Source organism: Hibiscus syriacus, unplaced genomic scaffold (assembly GCF_006381635.1).
Source record: "Hibiscus syriacus cultivar Baekdansim isolate YM2019G1 unplaced genomic scaffold, ASM638163v2 tig00110109_pilon, whole genome shotgun sequence".
NCBI classification, from domain to species: Eukaryota; Viridiplantae; Streptophyta; class Magnoliopsida; order Malvales; family Malvaceae; genus Hibiscus; species Hibiscus syriacus.
The window spans coordinates 355,227-378,413 of NW_024062593.1; the positions used below are offsets into that span (position 1 = coordinate 355,227).

Consider the following 23,187-nt stretch of genomic DNA (forward strand, 5'->3'; position numbering starts at 1 on the left):
GGAATTTGCAGTGAAATCATCTCAAAGAAAGAAAAATTATGATCAAAACTCACAAATGATATTTCTGGTTAAAGCTACCAACTCAAACTGTAGTTATCTGGTTTTTCAAATGCCCTCCAACACAGAAATATACATAGCCATATCAGGACAATACACAACTCTCTCTCTCTCTCTCTCATATCCCCACACTGAGTTTTTTGCAAAAAGGACAACAAGCTCAGTGTGGGGATACTATAAGCCTGCAAGTTCTTGAGATTATTGGAGTGGGGAAGGCTTGAACTTTCCGCTTCTTGAATTTTGGGAGGCTTGAGAACATCTGCTTTGCCACCATTTTCGGCTAGCATCCGGTCATGCAAGGAGAGGCGTTCGTTCACCCTTCTGTTGTTTATAGCAGCGGCGGAAGCACCACAGTTGGAGAAAATCTTTTCAAAGTGTACTGCATCTTGGGGTGCGACCAACACCTTGAATTGCTTACCTAGGTTCAGAATTGTTTCTTGGCACTCTGCCAACTTAACTGAAGCCGCTGTAATTTCCCAACCCTGCATGTTCAAAATGCAGACATAATATCAGTGTTTCATATAGTTTTTCCATTTTCAATTTTCATCTGTTGGTTCATGCGTTTAGAGAAGGTAAACACAGGTAAAACAAAACCACTATTCGAAACAGAAAATTACCAAAGACCAGATTAAATTTTAGTAAGTCGTGCGAAAAATAGGCTAACCAGAGAATGATTTACCTTCTGAGATAGCTTCCACTCTTGATTCATGGCATACTTCAGTGTTTCGTTCTTCGCCACACTGCGAGTTTATGTTTCGTAAATCAGAAACTACCAACAAATTTCCTTTAGAGTTCACAGGAATTAAAACTAAGAAGCAAAACTTTACCTCTCTAACTGGAGCTGAAGCTCTAGACATGTAGCTTCTAGCTCGTCACAAGAGCTATTTTTATACTCCAACCCAACTTCCTAAGATGAGCACTTTTGGAAGATTTCATTCAGTTTAGCTTTGGTAACAGTGAACTGGGTATCGAGATCTTCAAATTGTACCATCTGGGCCTCACTCTTGTTAGTTGCCGATTCCAGCCTGGTTTTCAAATCCTTCAAATCTTCTTTTAATCTCTTGTTTTCTTCCTACAAGCTACAAGAAATACCCTCCTTTTCAGGGATAACACTTGGCGAAGATGATTGTTCTTCAGAAATGTGTGACATCCGATTCTACTACTAAACAGTGGCTTGCAGAAGCAACTTCTTTTTCACCATGTGAATCATTCCAACCAAAATGCCTTTTGATCTTATCCCTTGCACTCGAAGCTTCCTGAGGAGTAACACTGAAGTTCACTATCCAATCCAAAGCAAATGAGAGTTCTTCAGCAAAAGTTTCGAGATCACCCCTTTGATCCAACAGATTATTACATGCACGAAGAGAACGTTGTTGAACGGTGCTTACCTCCGAAATTTTCCATTGAAAAACACGGACGAAGTAGTCAGCATGAATGGTGATTGTTTAGGACTTCGAAATTTTCTGTAGGCAAGTGTCGGAAGAATTGGAAGATGTTAGTCCAATTCCTTCAATCAGTTCAATGATTTTACCGATTGACTTGCTCAGATTAGGCTGAAACTGTTGGCTTTTTGTTTTTCCGGATGAGTTATCGACACTAGAAGCTCCACCGAGTGAATCTGTAGTCGGAGACATGTGCGGAGATTTCCAGCCTATGTAGCCACTAATATGGAGAGCATCAATTTCTATGGGATGTATTGAACATGCATTTTTGTTAACATCTGGGGTATTTAAAAGATTGCTACAACCCAAAGCAATTTTGATGTCCTCGAGAATTCGGACTAAACTTCGGTTCGAAATACGTTTTTGCTCGGAGATAGCCTGCAAAACAACCTGAAGCCAATCAAATGATCTTTCACCGGCTACATCTTTTGACTGCATCTGTCTTGTATTGCTGAAGCCACAGTGACCCTGCTCAAATGGAACCGACTCCTTAACATCTGATAAGGCTAATTTTTCCATCTCTACAAAACGTCCATTAATCTCATTTCTGGAACTGTAATGGCATTGTGTTCTGTTGAATTCCGAAGTCATTTATCTGACCGTGCAGATTTCGAAAACAAAGTATTAGCCCATGAACAAGAAGAGCTATTTCCATCGATACTGCCAATATCAAAACTGGATGTTATAGATAGTTCACTTGATAGTGGACTACTCCTTATTATCTCCATTGATTTATGTCCTTTAAACAGCTCCTTAGGCTGAATATCAAGTTCTGTTGTCGGCCTGGATGATGTTTAGAACACATTGAACTCAATGACTGGATTTGAGCATTCTTCTTGATCATTATTTCTCTGAGAGTCTTGTTTTCTTCTTCAACATTGCATAATTGCTCCAACAGGAGATTGGTACTCATCTCTGACTTGTCCTTCCCTGGCATTTCGACTTCATTCTTCATTTTTGCCACGGCAGCTGGACCAGGCAGCCTCTTTCGCAGAAGTAAGCGTAACTTCTGGCATTCAGCTTCCAACTTGGCGATTTCCTTTGAATCTTGCGAATGTTGTTTATGTGCCAAATCTGATGATCGACAGTTGTATCCCATTTCTTCATTTCTGATCTCGAGCTCTTTCTCGAGGACATGAAACTCATATTTCAGAAATGCATTCTCTTTCTCAGTGAGACCTAATCTATCCATCACAGCACCGAATTCTGCTTCCGATCGAGACTTGAGCTTCTGCTGATTTTCGATCAATTCTTCTTTGACTAGCAGGGCCTTACTCAGCCGAGAATTCTCGGTAGTCAACTCTTCAAGCCTCCTGTTTGTGTCTGTCAACATGTCTTGTAATGCTTTCTGTCATCTCGAATTCACTCGATGTCTTCGCAACAGCATCACGGATTCTTCGCTCCTACTCGTCTCGAATGAAATTTAGCTGTTGCGTACAATCCTTCAATGCAACTTCTAAGTGAGTCAACTTTTCATTTGCCAATTTTCCCTGCCTCGGAGCTTCATCTAGCTCTTTCTTCACAGTGATTGCATCTGCTTCAGCCATTTCACCACCTAAACGAAAGATCATATTTATTCTATCGTATTCGAAGAAATAAATCGGTCTTCCAATGATCCTATATGACATTTTAGGGGAAATGGAAGAGTAAGGATAGAAGTATGTCACCTGCGTTAGCTACTGGTGCCATTTTCACTAGTCTATCTCGTCCCCCCTCCATCGGAATAATCTGTTTGTAGTGAACAAACATGTAGAATTTCGATCCTCGGGTTATCGTCACAGGTCGAAAGCAAGGATCACAAACATCTCAAAACAAGAATCAAGAAACAAGAGGAGAATGGGGTTTTTTGGTGTTACCTCTTCATTAAGTCGTTTAGAAGAAATGTCGACGTTGTCGGTAGCAACAACAATCGTCTTCTCCGAACGTTTTTTCCTCCATAGCCATGTTTTGTGGTCCATGGTTCTAGTTTCTGTTTCAGAACGAAACAAGAAAGCTGAATTTACAGTGTGATCAACATAAAGAAGCAGCAAATAAAGCAAGCTGTTCAAAGATCAAACTGGCATCTTAACCCACATATATACATGCAAGCTAAAAACTTTAAAAATTCACAAAACAGAGAGGAGGATGAACAGATTAATGACTCCGTCAGTTCTCACCTATGTTTAGGCAGAGAATCAAGCTGTTTAACAACAGCTACAGGGAATTTAAATAGCGTTCGTGATGACGCTTTCGATCGTCTCGCGTTGATTGCGGTTGCAAATATAACGGATGCCATCGCGATCGCGACTGGTGTTGAGGTCGTGAAAAGGGAGAGTAATAAAGAGATGAACGGTGATAAAGGAGGAAACTAAAGGTGAAATATGTTCGCTTGATGATCAAAAGAAAGATAAACTAAAGTAGAAAGTGCCTTGAAAATGGAGTCGCTTTCATGCAGTGGGTTCTTGGATTTCCATGAAAGAGAAACAAGAAAGAAAGGTAGTGTCACACACACTCAGAGGAGCAGAAATCCACGCGCGGCGAAAGGAGATTGGGATGGTTTCTACGTAGTTAAAGTCGAAAAAATAAGAGTTATTTGCTGCGGTAGAGTTTTAAAAAAAATTATTTGTTGAAATAAATTCTAATTGAAATTATTTATTGAGATAAAGTAAAATCTATACTTTGAACATATGTCGTCAGACGCTCTTGACGATCAAGGAGGTCGTCATGTCGTCCTTGCAAATTGTGGTGAGTTGCTTCATTTCTTATATCAGTAATTAGACATCTCATCAGTTTGATCGTCGGGATCACATGGCGACCTATAAGGTCGCCCGACATGGCGACCTCCATTTCAACGTAGTTAAAAAACCTAAAGACCGATGTAGGTAATCGTTGTTACTTAGGGAAATTTAGGTAATCGCATGAAAACCTAATTACCGATGTAGGTAATCATTGTTACTTAGGAAAATTTAGGTAATCGCATGAAAGTCTAATTACCGATGTAGGTAATATTTGTTACTTAGCCCAGCGTGTATGACGACCTACCCCTCAGATGGTCTCGGTCGAATGCGCTCGGATGCCCTCGGTCGGATGGCCTTGGATGCTCTCGCATAACTCGCTCGGATGACCTCGGATGCCCAGCGTGTTGGGATGTGCATGGCACATGCAAAATATCTCGTAGCTCACCGGGAAGAAATGGTGACCTAATAGGTCGCCCGGATAGCATGGCGACCTACGGCCAACAATGTAGATTTCACCTTATTTGAACAATTAATCTGGGGAGTGCATTATCTTGTGAATTAATTTATTCGATAACATTATCTCCAAAGTTTTGTCAACAAATAATGATGGTGGGTAAGATTTTTATTTTTATTTAAATAAAAACGTAACAAAAAATTTAAATAATTTAATTTGATTTTTTATTAAACAAATATTGGTTAGAGTGGTAAGCATTTTCATAATTCTTAAGTAAAATATCGAGTTTGAGTGTTTGTGTATATAAAAAAAATTTGTTAAAAAAGTCATCTATCAAAATTAAATATACGACACATATCGATCTAAATAAATTAATACAAAATCTTAAAACCAAAAAAAATAAATAAATATAAAAGAGTAGTTTTAAACATCACAAAATCAAATAATAAAAATATCACAATTCATATCACACACACAAAAAAAAAAAGGGGAATTTCCTAAAATATAAAAGTGCCGCACATCGTCCAATGCCACTAGCAAGTGGCACCGCACAACATTCGCGTAGGAACTATTTTCGTATGTGAATTTAATTGTTTTTTAAAATTAAAATTAATAAGTAATATGAGAGAAAAAGACGAAACAATCCGAGTTGCCGACATATCCGGCAATATAATCCAACTCAATTCAAACTCGATCCATTGTCCATAATCATATTCAAAAAAGAGGAAACAAAAAACTGTAAAATATTTGATATCCCTCGTTCCGCTAACTCAGCCCTATGGAGATCGCTCCCGCATCTCCTCCGCCGCCGGGATTTGAAAATCCCAGTTCATCCACAGATGCCGTTGTAGAAGACAGCATGAAGCCGTCTCCATCAATATCGTCTACATCATCAGAGAAGGAAGAAAAAGCTATGCCATCAACGGCGCCATCGATGTCGTTTGGGGCGGCGGCGGCGAAGTTTGGTGCGGATATGGAGGAGGAGGAGGAAGAGGAAGACGTTTGCAGGATCTGCCGGAACCCGGGCGATGCAGAGAATCCCCTTCGATACCCTTGCGCGTGTAGCGGCAGCATCAAATTTGTCCACCAGGATTGCCTTCTTCAATGGCTGAATCACAGTAATGCTCGCCAATGCGAGGTTAGGTTCTTTTTTGAAATAATTTTTGCGTACATGACAGATTATTTTCGTAAATTAGGTTAATTTAAGTTAGGGTTTTTGGTTTATTTTTATTAAACTTCATGATTTGATGTTTTATTTGGGTATAGACGGTATGATTATATGACGATTAAAAATAAAAGGCGATTAAGAAATGAAGACAATTTTGCCTTTGCTTTAATTCTTTTACAAGGAATGTCATTGAAGTTACAAATCTTGACAGCTTTCAATTGTTGGAGTCATGACAATTTGATGAAGAACATCTATTTTTCCTTTCACTGTTTTCTAATTTTTCTCATGGTTTCGGACACAACCATTCTAAATTTGACTAATACATGATCAAAGGCATAAAATTAATTCTGTTAAAGATTATTCTTGGGTTTAAAATGCTAAGACATGCACAAGAGACAGGTTCGCTGATCTTGAATGGTTTCGGTTTTCATGTTGTGAGCATGGCTTCTCATGAATTCTTAGTTTTGTATGTCATTTACTGCCAGTGTGTGTGTCAGTTCTCTTTCTCTACCTCCTGTCTATGTTTCTCTATTTATGTCTCTGCCTCTCTCCCTCTCCTCTCCTCTTGTCATTTTCTTTTTTTTTTCCTTTAAAACTTATGCTTGAAAGTATTATACAAGTAGCTCTCTCTCTCTCTCTCTCTCTCTCTGTGTGTGCGCGTGTCCCCCTTTTTTATATGATTTTGAAAAATATATTTATGCTCCAGAAGGTAGATTTGCCATATGATTTTAATGCTTTAACTATGCTCGACTTCTTTTGCAGGTTTGCAAGCATGCATTTTCTTTCTCTCCTGTGTATGCTGAGAATGCTCCAGCAAGGCTTCCTTTTCAGGAGTTTGTGGTTGGGATGGCAATGAAAGCTTGTCATGTTCTGCAGTTCTTTTTGCGCCTTAGTTTTGTACTTTCAGTTTGGCTCCTCATTATACCTTTCATTACCTTTTGGATATGGCGGTTGGCTTTTGTCCGAAGTTTTGGTGAAGCTCAGAGTTTATTCCTAAGCCATATTTCAACCACAATCATTCTTACTGATTGCTTGCATGGGTTCCTACTTTCTGCTAGCATTGTGTTTATTTTTCTTGGAGCCACTTCTTTGAGGGATTATTTCCGGCATTTGCGAGAGCTTGGTGGAGATGCTGAGAGAGAAGATGAAGGGGATGGGAATGGTGATCGTGCTGTTAGGCGACCCCCGGGACAAGCTAATAGGAATTTAGCTGGTGATGGTAATGGTGAAGATGCTGGTGGAGCACAAGGTATAGGTGGAGCTGGCCAATTGATCAGAAGGAATGCTGAAAATGTGGCTGCTCGTTGGGAAATGCAGGCAGCTCGTCTTGAAGCTCATGTTGAACAGATGTTTGATGGCCTGGATGATGCAGATGGCGCCGAGGATGTACCTTTTGACGAGCTTGTTGGCATGCAGGGTCCTGTTTTCCATTTGGTTGAGAATGCATTCACTGTAAGTCTCTTTGATTGTTTCAATTACATTATCTAATCATCTATCCTTGACTTCTATTGACATTTTCTTACTAGTGCTTGACTTGACTTTTTGTTGGGGATTTTCTTGGGAACCTTTGGGAGCTGAGACTAGTTTATCTCCATATCATCCTCAAAACAAAGGGATTTTTGTTTGATTTCATTTGTGTGAATGTGTTGAGTGGTATAGGTTCTTGCTAAGTTTAAATTTTATAAGATTTGCAGTATAGGACTTCTTGAGTGATAAAACATGATTAATTTTTCAGCATTTTTTTATTGGATGTCTGATGGTTGTTTCTTTTCTATATTTTTAATGGAGGAAACTTTATCCTGAATCTTCTTTTGTTTTAAAGAGTGACATTCTTGCCTCTATTGTCCTTCCTCCAAATGTTTCCGCTTCCAAAATACAGACACTAGAGGCCATTGTATGATTTTATAGTTTTGCGATATTTTGGCTCTAATTATAATCTTATATTCTATTGCTGTTCCTTTACATGGTACTACTTTGAATTGCATGATGTCAGCTAGGAACTCTCACTTTCTTCTATGCATAGAATTTCCTTAATTCTCTCTCTACATGCGCTAATACTATGTTTTCTTTTGACCCTTTTTCTTCTTCAAACATTTAATTAAACCGTTTCTTCTTTAAAGTTCAAATTGTAACAATTTGCAATAGAATAGACACTCAGAAATTGCAATTTTTTAGCCTTTTCTCTGGTTAACATAATATTCTTTTATGACTTGGTTTTCCATTCCTGCAGGTTTTAGCGAGCAATATGATTCCTTGGTGTTGTAATTTTGTGCCTTTCTCTATAGGCCGCATTATTCTCTATTATTTATCCTGGCTTTTCTCTTCTGCAAGTGGTCCGGTGCTATCAGTAGTCATGCCACTGACAGATACTGCCCTTTCCTTGGCAAATATCACATTAAAGAACACATTAACTGCTGTTACAAATTTGACATCTGAAGGCCAAGGTCAGGCTGTAGAAATGTTGAAAGCAAACTCTACTGGAGTCACTGAAGTCTCAAGCAACACAAGTGCATCATTTTCGGAAGATCTTTTGAAAGGAGTAACTCTTGGATCATCAAGGCTTTCTGATGTTACAACTCTTGCTATTGGTTACATGTTTATATTCTCCTTAGTCTTCTTCTACCTTGGCGTTGTCACTTTGATTAGGTACACTAGGGGTGAGCCTTTGACAATGGGGAGGTTCTATGGAATTGCCTCACTAGCCGAGACAATACCATCCCTCTTCAGGCAGTTCTTGGTGGCAATGAGGCACTTGATGACAATGATTAAAGTTGCTTTCTTGCTTGTAATTGAGCTTGGGGTGTTCCCTTTGATGTGTGGATGGTGGCTAGATGTATGTACAATAAGGATGTTTGGGAAATCAATGTCTCAAAGGGTTCAGTTCTTCACAGTTTCACCTTTAGCAAGCTCATTGATACATTGGGTTGTGGGAATTGTGTACATGCTACAAATAAGCATCTTTGTCAGCCTTCTTCGAGGGGTAAATGCTCTTTTCCACCCTATGTTATTAAGTGTTCATTTGGAACCTGTTTTCATATTGTAACGAGTTGATAATATCATTTTGTTATGGGCAGGTTTTACGTGATGGGGTTCTATACTTCCTTCGAGATCCAGCTGATCCAAACTACAATCCCTTCCGTGATTTAATTGATGATCCTGTGCACAAGCACGCTAGGAGGGTCTTGTTATCAGTTGCAGTTTATGGGAGTTTGATTGTGATGCTGGTATTTTTGCCAGTCAAGCTTGCTATGAGGATGGCTCCCTCTATTTTCCCACTCGATATATCGTAAGAGCGTTTCTGATTGCTTCACTTTTTCATACGCATTTTTAGCTTATATTTAAATGATTTACTTGTTGCAGGGTATCAGACCCATTTACTGAGATTCCAGCTGACATGCTTCTCTTTCAAATATGCATTCCATATGCCGTTGAGCATTTTAAATTGCGGACAACAATCAAATCTCTTCTGCGCTATTGGTTTACTGCAGTTGGTTGGTCATTAGGCTTAACTGACTTCTTACTTCCCAGACCGGAGGAGAATGGTGGCCAGGAAAATGTCAATGTGGAACCAGGACAACAGGATAGACTACAGATCATGCAACTAGGTGGACAGGATCAGGCCATGGCTGCATTTGCTGCTGCTGATGATCCCAATAGAGGCCTCCTGGAATCAGGGAACTCTAATGCTGAATTTGATGGGGATGAGCAAACCGATTCAGAGTTAGTTATATTGTGCTTTTTATTGACAATATTACTTGATGTGTCTGATTTAATTGTGGTTAATATATAGTCCTTCTTCATTTTGTTTGATGGTATACTTGCATGCACATCTGCACTAAGATTCGAAATATGTGATCAGAATTCGTAGGTTTTACTTGCACTACTAACATTTAAAAAAATCATTGAATTTGCAATTTTACGTTATTATAGATATTAATATTGAATAGGCTGTTGTGTTCAACGTCAACATAATATTTTCTTTGTTGCTTTTCACCTTCACTTGCTGCATTTTGTTAGTCTGATATCTTCGTAGTTGGCTGTCTAATTTTCATCCATGAATTTTTAGCAGGTACAGTTTTGTTCTTCGCATCGTCCTGTTGCTGGTCATTGCTTGGATGACTTTGCTTGTATTCAATTCTGCCTTGATAGTAGTACCGATATCACTTGGACGTGCTCTATTCAATGCAATTCCTCTTCTCCCAATAACTCACGGTATTAAGTGCAATGGTAATGCACTTGGAATCCCCCCCCCCCAACTCTCCAATTATGATTTTAGTGCTAATTGGCCGTTGTTTTGTTTTTCATTGTAGACCTTTATGCTTTCGTCATTGGAAGCTATTTCATTTGGACAGCCTTGGCTGGGGCTAGATACTACATTGAGCACATAAGAACAAAGAGGGCTTCAGTTCTGTTAGGCAAAATCTGGAAGTGGGGTGTCATTATCATCAAGAGCTCGTTGCTCTTATCAATATGGGTAAGTGATCATTAATCCGGGCTTTCTACTTTTTTCGAAGTTTCCTATCTGACTCGTAAATCTTTTTTGGTGTTGTAATGTCCAGATTTTTGTCATTCCTGTTCTTATTGGCCTACTTTTTGAGCTTTTGGTAATTGTGCCAATGCGGGTGCCTGTGGACGAGAGTCCAGTTTTCCTCCTCTACCAAGATTGGGCGTTGGGTCTCATCTTTCTGAAGATATGGACTAGATTGGTAAGTGTCGAACCACAATTTATTATATACAGCGGAAAATAGTGACATGTGTATCAACAGGCCAAGACTTGATTTCTTATATCCACAGGTTATGCTGGACCATATGATGCCATTGGTAGATGAAAGCTGGCGAATAAAATTCGAAAGGGTGAGAGAAGATGGCTTCTCCAGACTGCAGGGCCTTTGGGTATTGCGGGAAATTGTGTTCCCTATTATAATGAAGCTGCTGACAGCGTTGTGTTTACCTTACGTATTAGCCCGAGGGGTGTTTCCTGTGCTCGGCTACCCATTAGTGGTTAACTCGGCAGTCTACCGATTCGCATGGCTAGGATGCCTTTGCTTCGGCCTGTTGTGCTTCTGTGCCAAGAGGTTCCATGTCTGGTTCACTAACCTCCACAACTCCATAAGGGACGACAGATACCTCATCGGTCGTCTACTTCACAACTTCGGGGAGGACTCGGAACAGAAGCGAAGTGAGGCAGGAACTTCATCTGAAACAGTGGCTTCTAATCCACAGGGCAGTGGAATAATCCGGCGGCCTGAGCCTGATGCTGATGTCGGGTTGAGACTGAGGCGTGTTAATTAAGAATGCCTCTGATGAAACCAGTGTTGGGAACTTTTTTAGAAGCCTGCATGAATGGATTTGGTATCCAGCTGTGGTAGGGTAGTGTTTTGTGCATATAATACATGTTAACCTGGCAATTGGGGATTGTCCTAAAATTTCAGCAGCAGAAAAATTACCACTTAATTCTTATTTCAAATTTTGACTCGGAACCACTCAGATTTGTACATGTGAATATTCGTATTACTATAAAAATTAATATTTGGCATAAATTACGAATTCAATCATTGAACTCTATTCTTTTTTCTATTTCATTCAATTTACTTTTAATTTTTTCAATTTAATCATTAAATTTTATACACTGATATTTATTTGGCTATTCTGTTGTTTTCTCGTGATGACATATTTTACTAATTTTTAAATTAAGTAATATTTTTTCATTATTCACCATCCGTTTACTGCTCATTTCTCTACTCATTTATCATCATTCTTCATCGCCCATTTGCTGATCATCGACCTCGACACCCAGATATAGTATAAAGGATAACCATCTGTTGCCTCGTTCCAAATAGTCGACATATTCATCATGATGTTAAAGAGATGGTTTAAGCTATTAGAGAATTCCCAACATCTATGTCAAAATTAACAATGGAAACCCATGTAGCCAACAAAGCTAGAGTGAAGAACAATAGCTTAGACTGACACAGTAAAGTGGAAGAATTGAAAATCAGAGAAAAAACTTGGGAGAAGAAGGCTTTGGCCTTTGAAAGAGAAGGGAAGTTATGATTAACAGTGTTGGTGAAGAACAACATAAAGGGAGGGAATGCCGACGTCAGTGGGTGTCTGTTGGTTCACATGTCGAGGAATAGGGCAGCGAATGTGAGAACGATTAACTCAAAGGTACCTATTCAATAAGCTAAATCTATCGTGGGTTCCTTTTACGACCACATCAGGCAACACGGCCCTCTCACCGTTCCCAACACTTGGACCCTCGCCCAGGAAGCTGGTATTGGTGGATTAATAAACACACATGAAGATAATGCTGAAATGGACGATCCGTTACTCAATTTGTTCAGATGACAAGTTTGGTGAGAGTTCGTAACACCCTTCCTCGTATTCAAATCTCGAATACAAGTCGCAATCTCAAATTGGACTACTAACATTCACTAATAATCATTTATCTAAATATTATTCATTATCACATATTTTAATCTATATTTAAACATTTTAAACAATTAACCAATTCATCGCGTAAAATTAATTTTTCAACAACCAAACTAAACTCGATTTCAGACAGCAACTTAACAGTTCATAACTCTTAACCTATAAAAAGTATAACTCTCTAAAAATTACCTAAATTTAACCTTAACTGATTTCTCCATTTTTATTTTATTGTTTATCGGATATTATACCTGTCATTCAATTAACCATTTTCATTGTCAAACCTAGAATTTCTCAACGGCAATAGTCAAACCATCTAGTCTGGGACCCTTGACGATAGTGGCTTCAGTCATGGAGGAGCAAAACTGGACTTCGCTAACATTGACGTAAAGGATAACGACAGTACTGCTATTGTCATTAGTGCATCTGCCTTTCAACGACGCCTTCATTTCTTTGAAAGAGACATGGAACCAAAACTAATAAAGAAATCTTAATCATCTCTTTCTTGAATTCTTGCATTGTGGCGGCCACTTTGGAGCCTTCGTGAGGTTATTGACAAGCTTCATAACCTCATCTTCAAATCTGGAAAAGGAAAACGATGAGTTTATGATGCTGGAGCTGTGTTAGGCGGTTTAATGTAATTTGACGAATGTGACTGCAGCTTTAGTCTTTAACCTTTTAATTTCATAACCATGTTAGAAAGTTTACGGCGAAATGACAAAATAAATTAATGTATAAAATTTAGTGATTAAAAAAAATAAAAAAATACAGTTAGTAAAATAAGAGAGAGTATAAAGTTCAATTACTAAATTTGTAATTTACCCTTAAATTTATGATGTATTGACGAGAGAGATCGTTTGCTTGAAAACTCACAAAACTTACGTCAAAAGCAATGAAAACCCATAAAATCTCAGCCAACGAATTCAACCAAAAGGCCACACAATCAAATTCCAAATCCAAAAGACAGAGAATTAGAGTTGCTCAGTCAAATGTAGCAAAAAGAGCCATAGTAACGCATGAAAGTGACTGTATTTTCAATGTTCCAAAAACACTTGGAAAAATAGCTGTAATTCAACCCCCTGAACAACCCACAACTCATACCAGCAGGCATTCAAACTCAAGAGACAAGGTTTTCGTTTAATGACAGTGAAGCTAGTTGGTCGGCAGCAACACCAGCCTGCTGCTGAGCTACGGTCCTCAGAACCTCCATTGCTTCTGCAACTTTGGCTTTTAGAGCTTCTGGTGACTCGAGCAAATGCAAAACCTCGGTCTGATCCATCTCCAGAAGCATCCCGGTTACTTTAGCCGCTGCATCGGGCTCCAACTGCTCAACCAGTGGATAGAGATTCTCCCCCAGCATCTGCACACAGATCCATACAAGACAATTTCAGTTAACCAAAAAAAATCCGGGTAATGCATCTTCAGAAACTTGTACAGAACCTTTTCAAAACTGATTTATTGCAAACATGGCAATTCTTCAATACCATTTTTAGACCTGAAGTGTGTATTAATATGGGAATTTATATGGTAAATATTCAATACGATTTTTGTAATTAACCCTTTTAACATGGAATAAAAGGCCTTTTATTTCCATAAGTAGAATCTGTTACACTTTGACGGCACCAATATGAAGAGAGATAAGTAAAACAAATAAAGCAAAGCAGAACATACCGTTCTTTGGTGATCTGGCGTAGCATTTGCAAGAGCTGAGGCCAAAGCTCCAATCGGAATGGGCTGAGAAAGTGGTGCATCACGCATTGGCATGCCACTCATATCATATGGAACAGAAATCATGCCTCCAGCAACATTAGGCATTGAAACATCAGGAAGACCACGCCCTGGTGGATAGCGATAGACCCGCCCTCGAGGTAGCATCTGATATTTTAGTGAGCCATCAGATGAAGTATTTACAGATATAAACATATGTATCCAAGATATTGAAACAAACCTGGTGCTGCATTAAAGGAGCTGGTTGCTGGTTTTGCTGAACAGACCCAGCTCTTCTGCCACCAGGACGCTGACCCTGTTGGCCTTGCTGAACCATTGGTACGAAGAAATTTGGCATGGGAGCCCCACCAGGCCTCATACCCGGAATAAGCTGCTGCTGATATCCGAACCCGGGCTGAAAGAAGAGAGACCCACAAACAAGAGTGATTTTCTAAAGCAGATGTCACAGAATAATACTAATTGATTAATTCAGTACTCGGTAGGTTAAAATATATGTCATACGACTACCAATGACAAGAAATAAAATGCATATACAAATAGTTACCTGGGGAGGAAACATCGGAGGTGCTTGACCATAGAATATTTGCTGCCCAAGACCTGGACCACCAGGTGGGTACATTGGCATTCGAGGTCCAACTGAAGGTGCCATTGCAAGTGGTCGCATTTGAGAAAATTGCGCCTGTAAAAAATGTGGTGGCATATACCTTAGAATACTAGAGAATAAAAACCATCCCTTCTTGTGCCACTACAGTTTAGTATTGAAGAAAATATCGAAAGAACACACCTGCAACCTGGCTCTCCTGTCTTCCTTCCTTTGAGCTTGAGCAACATAGATAGGTTTGTAGGCAATCATTTTGCCATTCATCTCAGCAAGCTGTTATAACAAGAATTAGATTATGTTGCACGATAAGACTATATGGGAGTAGGTATACCATTATCAACGTACAGCTTTAGATGCTTCTTCTGGAGTCGAAAATGCAACAAACCCTGATCCTTTACTTATTCCATTAGGGTCTCGCATAACCTGTTACATTTAATGATAGGATCATCTAACTGAGTAGTGTATCACTGAACTTGACTATTCTAGAAACAAGCTATAACTTACCTTGCACGATGTTATGGTGCCATATGGAGAGAATAGCTCTTTAAGTTTTTCGTCACTTATGCTATCATCCAAATTCTTAACATATAAGTTCGCTCCTTGAAATTTATCCGCAGCCTCTTTCATTGTCTGCTCAAATCGCTGTTTCAGTTCAGCCTCCCTTTCAGATTTCTTTTGAGCTTTCCCGACAAACCATTCCTTATCGTCAAATTTCTTTCCATTTAGGGACTCAACAGCTCTAGCAGCATCATCTGCATTCTCAAAGTTGATAAACCCAAAGCCCTTGGATTTCCCATCTGCATCCCTCATAACCACGGCACTAGTGATTGGACCAAATTCACCAAAAATCTTATTCAACTCATCATCAGTAGTCGACTCCGAAAGATTCTTTACATATACATTGTTAAATTTTGTCATGCTAGCAGAAGTGTCTCTTTCTTGCTTGCGAACAAAAGGGCCGACATAGACTTGCTTATCGTTTAATAGCATACCATTCAACTGCTCTATTGCTTTTTGGGCAGACTCCTCATTGTTGAATTGTACAAACCCATAACCTTTTGACTGACCAGAGGAATCCGTGGCTAACTTGCAAGAGAGAATGCTTCCAAATGCAGAAAACGTATCATGCAAAGCTTTTTGGTCGATTCCCTTATCTAAATTCTGCCAGATTCACAGGAAAAACACATAAAATAAACAGAATGAGATACATTAAGAACATTTTCACGAAACAAAGAAGCAAAAGAAACTAATGACAGTGAAATTTCATTACCTTGATAAATATATTCCCTGCACCACTTCTACGAAGACTAGGGTCACGGTTGGAATACATAATACGAATAAGCTTTCCATTCAGAGGAGTGAAGTTCAGCAGTTCCAACGCCCTTGCAGCTGTAAGTAAACAAAATAGGATGTCATCCAGAATAACGTAACACTCTAATCGAATGATCGACGTATAGGCAAAACATAGTAAATAATTATTTTTTCTTCAAATAATATGTGCACAATAATGAAAACCTACAGCTTGAGTTAGCCTCAATCTTGCTGATAGGAGTCAACTTAGTTTATAATTTACATGGAAGACTGAGAAGATAGCAAAAAAGTATTTGTAGCATACATACATACATACATACATACATATCAACTTCACAATATTACACTCTTGTATCAGCCATTTCCAATTAAACCAAAACTAATAAATTTGTTATTTCCTTTCATAATTCATTAAAAACTAAATAAATCAAAGCAAAAACAAAACCATCGAATCTACAGTGAAGAAAATCATTTGAAAAAAGAGGGGACAAAATTAAAACTTAGAAAACTGAAAATTTACCATCTTGGGCATTGCCGTAGTTAACATACCCATAACCAAGAGACCTGCGGGTGGACAAATCCGTGCATAAGCGAACCGTGAGCAGCTGACCAACCTGGTTAAAGTACTCATAAAGCTGGGTCTCGGTCACACTGGGATCCAAGTCCCCAACATACAACGACGTTACAAACTGGTTATTGGCTCCACCAGATCCGCTGTTAACGCTCCCACCTTGCCCCTGAACTTGAACATGCGCCATCACTCTAAAAACTCTAAAGCAATAACTTAAAAAAAACCCCTAATTTCTTGAAATTTATCTTTTTTCTTCTTTCCTTTTTTGGGTTTTTTTTCTTCCCTCTCCTCTTCGTTATTAATCAAACAAAACCCAAAGAGCAAATAATATTAATAAATGATAGTAAGATAAAAATCTCAAGTGTTTAACCTGTCCTAAAGAAGCAAACTTTCTTTTCTTTTTTCAAAAGGGGAAGAGAGGGAAGGGAAGGGATATTTCCCGCCGGCGGAAGAATACGCGGCGCGTGAGAAGACTAGGTTGAAGAAAAGGAAGGGGGGAAAAAGGGGGCTTTGAAAGGAGTAGCTGCTAAGGTAACAGAGGACCGACTTTAACATGCAAAAAGCGGTAATATAAGTTCGGAGGTTTCTGTCTGTAGTAAACCCTAAGTTGGGATCACGAGACGACATCTCAGCCGTTGGATATGTAAGGGACAGCTTTCTTTTGGGACCCGCAAATGACGGGTAAAAATAATTAGGGTAAACTACATGTCTGTGACCTAAACTATAACTTTTGTTATGTTTTGGTATTTAGAATTTATTTTCTTTTTTAAAACCATATCTAACATTGAGTTTAGTATTTATTTTGGTATTCTTAGTTAAAATTTAACGGTGATGCTGGCACGTCACCGTAAGCTATTGTTATATCACTATTGAAAAACAAAATAATTTTACATCAATAATTCTATTGATTTTTTAACGGTAGATATTAAATTGAAACTTAAACTAAATGTTAAATATAATTTTATAATAGAAGGACGAAAATTATACCGCGGGTGGTTTTACGACCAGAAAAGGGATTTAAATGTTGTCAAAAACTCAACAAGTGTGGATGAAAGTGTGTTAATGATGCTTGATAACACTACTCTGTTCACCATTCATGTATGATATAAGCCTAAGAATTTTACAATTTTTAATGTTAGATTTCTCCACATTTCAAGTATAGTCAACTGCCGGCGATAGATAGTGATGACAAGCTACTAACTAGTTCTCCGTTTCATTTTTTATGGGTCTATGTATATGTACACACATGCACATTCTACATTACCTAGACTTTTTGTGTCTAAATATTAATGCTTACTGCCCTAAAAATTTTGGGTAATTTACGTTTTTCGTCACTTAATTTTGATTATATTCTTGTTTTAAGGTAAATGGTACTTAGACTTTATCATAATGTTATTAAAGATGTGACAACAAAGTGATTAAAAAATAACACTAAAATGAACGATTAAATTAAAAAAATATTTAGTATTTAAAATAAAAAATATCCAAAATTAAGTAATAAAATTTTAATTTAGATAAACATTTATGGGACATATCATTCAACATGACATCCCTCCATACGTAATCAATTGTTATGGGTAAAGAGATTTAGCGGTCCATATGTATTGAAACGTGACGACTTTGAAAACCCCAAAGTCTTATCTTTTGGACCGTTTCGAATTCATATTCTCTTGTCTTTAAATCCAACTCAAAACTGTGTTCTTCTTGAACAAGAAGGCAACTCAGTGTCAAAGTTCTCTTTGGATCTATGGACTCGGTATCTTCTCCAGTTGAGATGTTTTTCTTCCCCTTCGTGGGAGGTGGCCATCAAATCCCCATGATCGACATGGCCAGGATGTTTGCAGCTCATGGTGCCAAATCCACCATCATTTCGACTCATAAGCACGCTCTCTCCTTTCGAGAATCCATCCTTCGAGACCAAAAATCGGGTCATTCGATCTTCATCACAATCCTCTCGTTACCGGACGACGCGGACTTATCCGACACTGACATGTCCGCGACTCCCGTGACCGATACTTCCATGCTCGAAGTACCATTAAAGAAGTTGTTACTTCAACGCAAACCGGATTGCATAGTCCACGACATGTTCCATCGTTGGGCTGCAGATGCTATTGACAACCTTGAATTGGATATCCCAAGAATTGTGTTCAATGGAAACGGCTGCTTTGCTAGCTGCGTTCGAGATAATATATCGAAGTTCAAGCCTCACGAGACGGTCAATTCGAGATATGAACCTTTCGTCGTGCCTGGTCTCGCCGATCGGATCGAATTGACTCGATCTCAGCTTCCGGCATTTCAATTTGTAGCAGATGGTATGCAAAAATCAAAGGAGAATTGCTATGGGGTTGTGGTTAATAGCTTCTACGAACTGGAACCAGCTTATGTAGAACAGTTCAAGAAACAGAACAAAGCGTGGATCGTAGGGCCTGTATCGTTGTGCAACAGGAACATCTCTGATAAAGCCGAGAGAGGCAAAAAGGCCGCCATTGATGAACAAAGCATCCTCAACTGGCTTGATTCTAAAGCACCCAATTCGGTTCTTTTTATCAGCTTCGGAAGCGCTGCTCGTTTAGCTCAAGAACAAATCCTCGAAATCGCTTATGGCCTACAAGCTTCGAACCAACCATTTATCTGGGTAATTCGAGACGTGTTCAAAGGTGAAAGAACTGATTTTTTTAGTAGATTTGAAGAGAAGATGAAGGAATCGAAACAAGGTCTGATAATCAATGGTTGGGCACCGCAGTTGTTGATCCTAGAACATGGGTCGGTGGGTGGTTTCATGACGCATTGTGGGTGGAATTCGACTTTAGAAGGCGTGAGTTGCGGCGTGCCGATGATCACATGGCCCATATCGGCGGAGCAGTTCTATAACGAGAAGCTGGTCACCGATGTGTTGAAGATTGGTGTTCGAGTGGGGACCTTGGATTGGCTTTCGTGGAACATGGAGCCTCGGGCATCTGTGGGGAGAGACGCGGTGGAGGCGGCGGTGAAGCGGCTGTTGGGTGGCGGAGAAGAGGGCGTGGAGATGAGAAATAAAGCGAGACTGATGGGAGAAATGGCTAAGAAAGCCGTGGAAGGCGGTGGATCATCGTATAACAATGCCGTTGCCTTGATTAAAGAGCTCAGGGATCGACGAAGAATAGACGATATTAAATATGCAGCCTGAACAATATCAACTATACTTCTTACCCTTCTTTTGTCATCTTTTATGAATTAATTTTTGTAAGTATTTATATCACAAATCCAAAACTCTGTTTCTTTTCACGGTTGATTTTTCCAAAGATTTCTTTCTCTGCATTCCATCCCAGAATTCCAAAATTCAAGTCCAACAAAACATATATATATATATATTCTAAGTTATTTTCAAATTTCAATACATTTTCCAAGCATGATGAGGAGCAGAGAAGAGTTACAAGGCAAGTTCAAGAAGTACGTATCAAGGCCGAGGAGCAAAGCAGAGTTGCGGAGCAAGCTGCGGCACTACATGTCGAAGCCGGTCCGAGCTTTACACAGGGCAAGAGACTTCTACGTCAAAAGCTTGGAGGATTGCGCTAGTAAGGTCGGCGGCCACGACGGCCTTCTCGGCTGCCCCGCACCTCAAGTTTCACGGTTGCCCAAGAGCTTCAACTTCAACTATTCGAAATCGAACAACGACGAGAAGTTCATGAACTTCTTGGAAACCATGTCGAAGAAGAGATCGATGGAGTCGGATGTGCAGGAACGAGAAGAGGAGCCAAGGCATGTGGAAGATCGGCATGGTGGGTTTAACAGAAGTTATAGTACCATCGCCGGCCTGGGCCGGATTGACGAGGACGAGCCTTGCTACTTCGAAGAAGAAGATGCAGTGTACGCTAGAAGCAGAAGTTGCGTATACAAGAGATGCTCTTATTATTGAAGATTGGAGCATAAGAATCGTTAAATTTTTAGGGGCTATTATGAATTTAAATCTTTTATTTATTACATTATTTCTATAACTTTGATTTTATGAACAACTTTCAGATATTATGTATTATAATAGGACATTAAAATTATCATCAATGTCTGTAGATATGGTCAATTATGTTGGATAGAAATCGTTTGTTGACTAATGGTCAACTCATATTGTTGATGTGATATTTTTATATATGTTTAATTGTTGATATAACATGTATCGCATCATCATTTTGGATGATATAACACATGTTACATCATTACTTTGGATGATATGACACATACCACATCAACAATATGGGTTGACTGTTAGTCAACTAACAATTTCCATCTAACTTGGTTTATTTAAACAAAAAATTGAAACCTTAGGAGTAAAATACTTTAAAAGAAGAATATGATGCAAAATGATCATTTATACAAATATTGAAGATTATTTTTGTAATTATACCAATTTTAAAAAGGTTGTTTTATCTCTGCATGTTATGTATAAATTTTTCGTATAGGCATATACATATTTAAAATTTGATTTTAACATTTTTATATACTTTAATAGAGCTAATTATATTATACATCCTCAAACTATGACACTCATTTTAAATTGATTCCTGAACTTTTAAATATTCTAATTTCATCTATAAACTATAATTTTCATTCTAAATTGGTCTTTAAAATTTTGAAAATTCCAATTGAATCCATAAACTATGACCCTCATTTTATGTTAGTCCTCAAACTTTTCAATGCTTTAATTTCATCCCCAAACTTTTGAATGATTTAGGGGACGTTATTTGAACATTCAAAAGTGTAAGGACTAATTTAGAATGAGGGTTATAATTTGGGGATGAAGTTGGAATATTCAAAAGTTTAGGGAACAATTGAGAGTTATAATTTAAGGACGAAATTAGAATCATTGAAAATTTGAGAACCAATTTGAAGGAAGATTTATAGTTTGAGGATATATAGTGAATTAACTCACTTTATATCTGAAATAATACCGAATGCTCAATCTAAAAGTAGAACTTGATTGATAATATCTTGCTCATATATTAACTCGCCAAAAAAATCAATATTTGAGATAAATTTCAAGAGGCCAAAGGGTGGATGAGAGGGCCATGGACTCAAGTTTTTTTGTTTATTTACATTTAAGTCCTACAAATTTTAAAACTAGTCGATTAAGTCCTCAAAAAACAAAGAAATTTATTTCCAAATTTTGCTCTAAGGCTGTTTCTCATTGCAATGGTTGGTACAAAAGCAGACTGGATAAAGAGATTAAAAGGAACAATGGTAACTGGATTTTATTAATAAAAGCAAAGGAATGAAGTGTATCCATGCATAGAAAGAAAAATGAGGACAATAGTCACTCAAAAAACTCAAACAAAAAACAAAATATTAAGTCTAAAGATACGGAAAAAAAACGAAACATTCACTAGATAATGACGACCAACAACTTTAAAAAAATCTATTAATCTTCATAAAAATTCATTGTCTCCGTCGTATGAGAGATTTTATCGACAAACAACCTTTTACCAAATAGGAGATCTTATTATACTTGACCACTGATAAACCTATCAGAAAGCAAATGTTGTTTGAGCGAGCATCAAAATGACCGTAAAAGTATGCAAAAACGTATTAAAGGTCATAAGGATCATGCTACAAGAACAGAGAAAACGTCTGGCACAAGAGTAGAGAAAAGTGTGTCATAAGGATAAAAAATCTTATTCAAAATTAAAAAAGAAAACTCAAGAAAGAAAGAAAAAAAAATGTAGTATGAAAAGATAAGAGAACCAATAATCACCGATAATTGATATCTAACATTAAAATTAGTGTCGAAGCCGACTAAATAAAAATAAAAGAGAAATACGATACAAACGTGTTGAAAGAAACATATGTTAGAAAAAGGAGGAATTGATAGAAGCTTAGATGGGAAAAGAAGGGGGGGGGAAATAGAAAAAAGATAGAACTATCTTCCGATTGGGTAGTGTTTTCCGACGACCGGAGGCTACGTTTGCAAATCCGGACGGTGGACGATATAAGCAGAAAACACTGAGGAGAACGACATAGTCGAAAACTAGCCACATTGGACGGATGGCTTTTTTTTTATTTTATGTTATATGACATTTTCATTATGATATTTTGGTACAATATACTTTGTTGAAGTTTTTATGTTGGCATTTTATATGTGTAAATAATCTTGTCTCTTGATGGTATGATTATGCTTATGGGATTATTTTTGATATTTTAAATATTTATTTTAATTTAGTTCCTTATTATATTAACATTATTTGAATATTTTTAATATTTAATTTGATTTTGTTATAATAAAAAGGGAGGAGAAATATGTGAATATAAATTTATAAAACGATTGTAATTTTTTATGACATTCTAACAAAAAATAATTTAAAGAAATTTACAAAAGGCCCAAAATTACGGGACAAAGATGAGAGAATAGGGGTGTTCAAATAACCGAACTAATTCGGTTAACCAATCGAACCGAATAAGTTCGGTTAATTCGGTCGGCCACCAAATTAGTTTGGTCGGTTAGCGGTTAAGAAAATTTTTAGAATTCGGTTCGAAATCGGTTAATTAACCGAAATTAAATTTTAAATATTAAATATATTATATATAACATATGTGCTCAGCCCAAACCATTCAAAACCCAATTAATAATTTAAGATCCAATAACTTTTAAATCTAAATCAATATTAATTAATTAAAAATTTTATCTAAAATTTTTATTTTATAATAATATATTATTTAAATTAATTGTAAACTGTTTTTTTGA

At 37.8% G+C, this 23,187-nt stretch overlaps 4 protein-coding genes and 1 pseudogene across 5 annotated transcripts; 3 read left to right on the forward strand and 2 right to left on the reverse strand.

Annotated features, from left to right (window-relative positions):
- Positions 1–17: 17 nt before the first annotated feature.
- LOC120214866 lies at positions 18–3,836 on the reverse strand (annotated as a pseudogene).
- On the reverse strand, positions 2,404–21,857 carry LOC120214867 (polyadenylate-binding protein 8-like). Its single transcript, XM_039212661.1, has 12 exons — positions 21,851–21,857; positions 16,428–16,690; positions 15,867–15,985; positions 15,101–15,757; positions 14,942–15,019; positions 14,780–14,869; positions 14,540–14,674; positions 14,216–14,389; positions 13,939–14,142; positions 13,360–13,627; positions 12,377–12,388; positions 2,404–2,418 (listed from the first exon to the last, which is right to left on the reverse strand). The coding sequence occupies exons 2-10, from the start codon at positions 16,663–16,665 to the stop codon at positions 13,385–13,387; spliced, it is 1,938 nt and encodes a 645-aa protein (XP_039068592.1). The 5' UTR covers positions 16,666–16,690; positions 21,851–21,857; the 3' UTR covers positions 2,404–2,418; positions 12,377–12,388; positions 13,360–13,384.
- Positions 5,408–11,373, forward strand: LOC120214871 (probable E3 ubiquitin ligase SUD1). Of its 2 annotated transcripts, none has more exons than XM_039212665.1 (9): positions 5,408–5,808; positions 6,601–7,290; positions 8,069–8,818; positions 8,913–9,124; positions 9,199–9,558; positions 9,905–10,065; positions 10,149–10,312; positions 10,398–10,544; positions 10,633–11,373. In XM_039212665.1, exons 1-9 carry the CDS (start codon positions 5,449–5,451, stop codon positions 11,128–11,130), a joined length of 3,342 nt encoding a protein of 1,113 aa, XP_039068596.1. In that variant the 5' UTR covers positions 5,408–5,448; the 3' UTR covers positions 11,131–11,373. The 2 variants fall into 2 exon arrangements, with proteins under 2 accessions (XP_039068596.1, XP_039068597.1); XM_039212666.1 differs by having other exon boundaries at positions 5,409–5,808; positions 9,908–10,065.
- LOC120214869 (abscisate beta-glucosyltransferase-like) lies at positions 18,137–19,932 on the forward strand. The gene is made up of 2 exons (XM_039212663.1): positions 18,137–19,700; positions 19,866–19,932. The coding sequence occupies exon 1, from the start codon at positions 18,226–18,228 to the stop codon at positions 19,642–19,644; it is 1,419 nt and encodes a 472-aa protein (XP_039068594.1). The 5' UTR covers positions 18,137–18,225; the 3' UTR covers positions 19,645–19,700; positions 19,866–19,932.
- Positions 19,655–20,444, forward strand: LOC120214870. Its single transcript, XM_039212664.1, has one exon. It carries the CDS (start codon positions 19,867–19,869, stop codon positions 20,371–20,373), a length of 507 nt encoding a protein of 168 aa, XP_039068595.1. The 5' UTR covers positions 19,655–19,866; the 3' UTR covers positions 20,374–20,444.
- Positions 21,858–23,187: the final 1,330 nt, after the last annotated feature.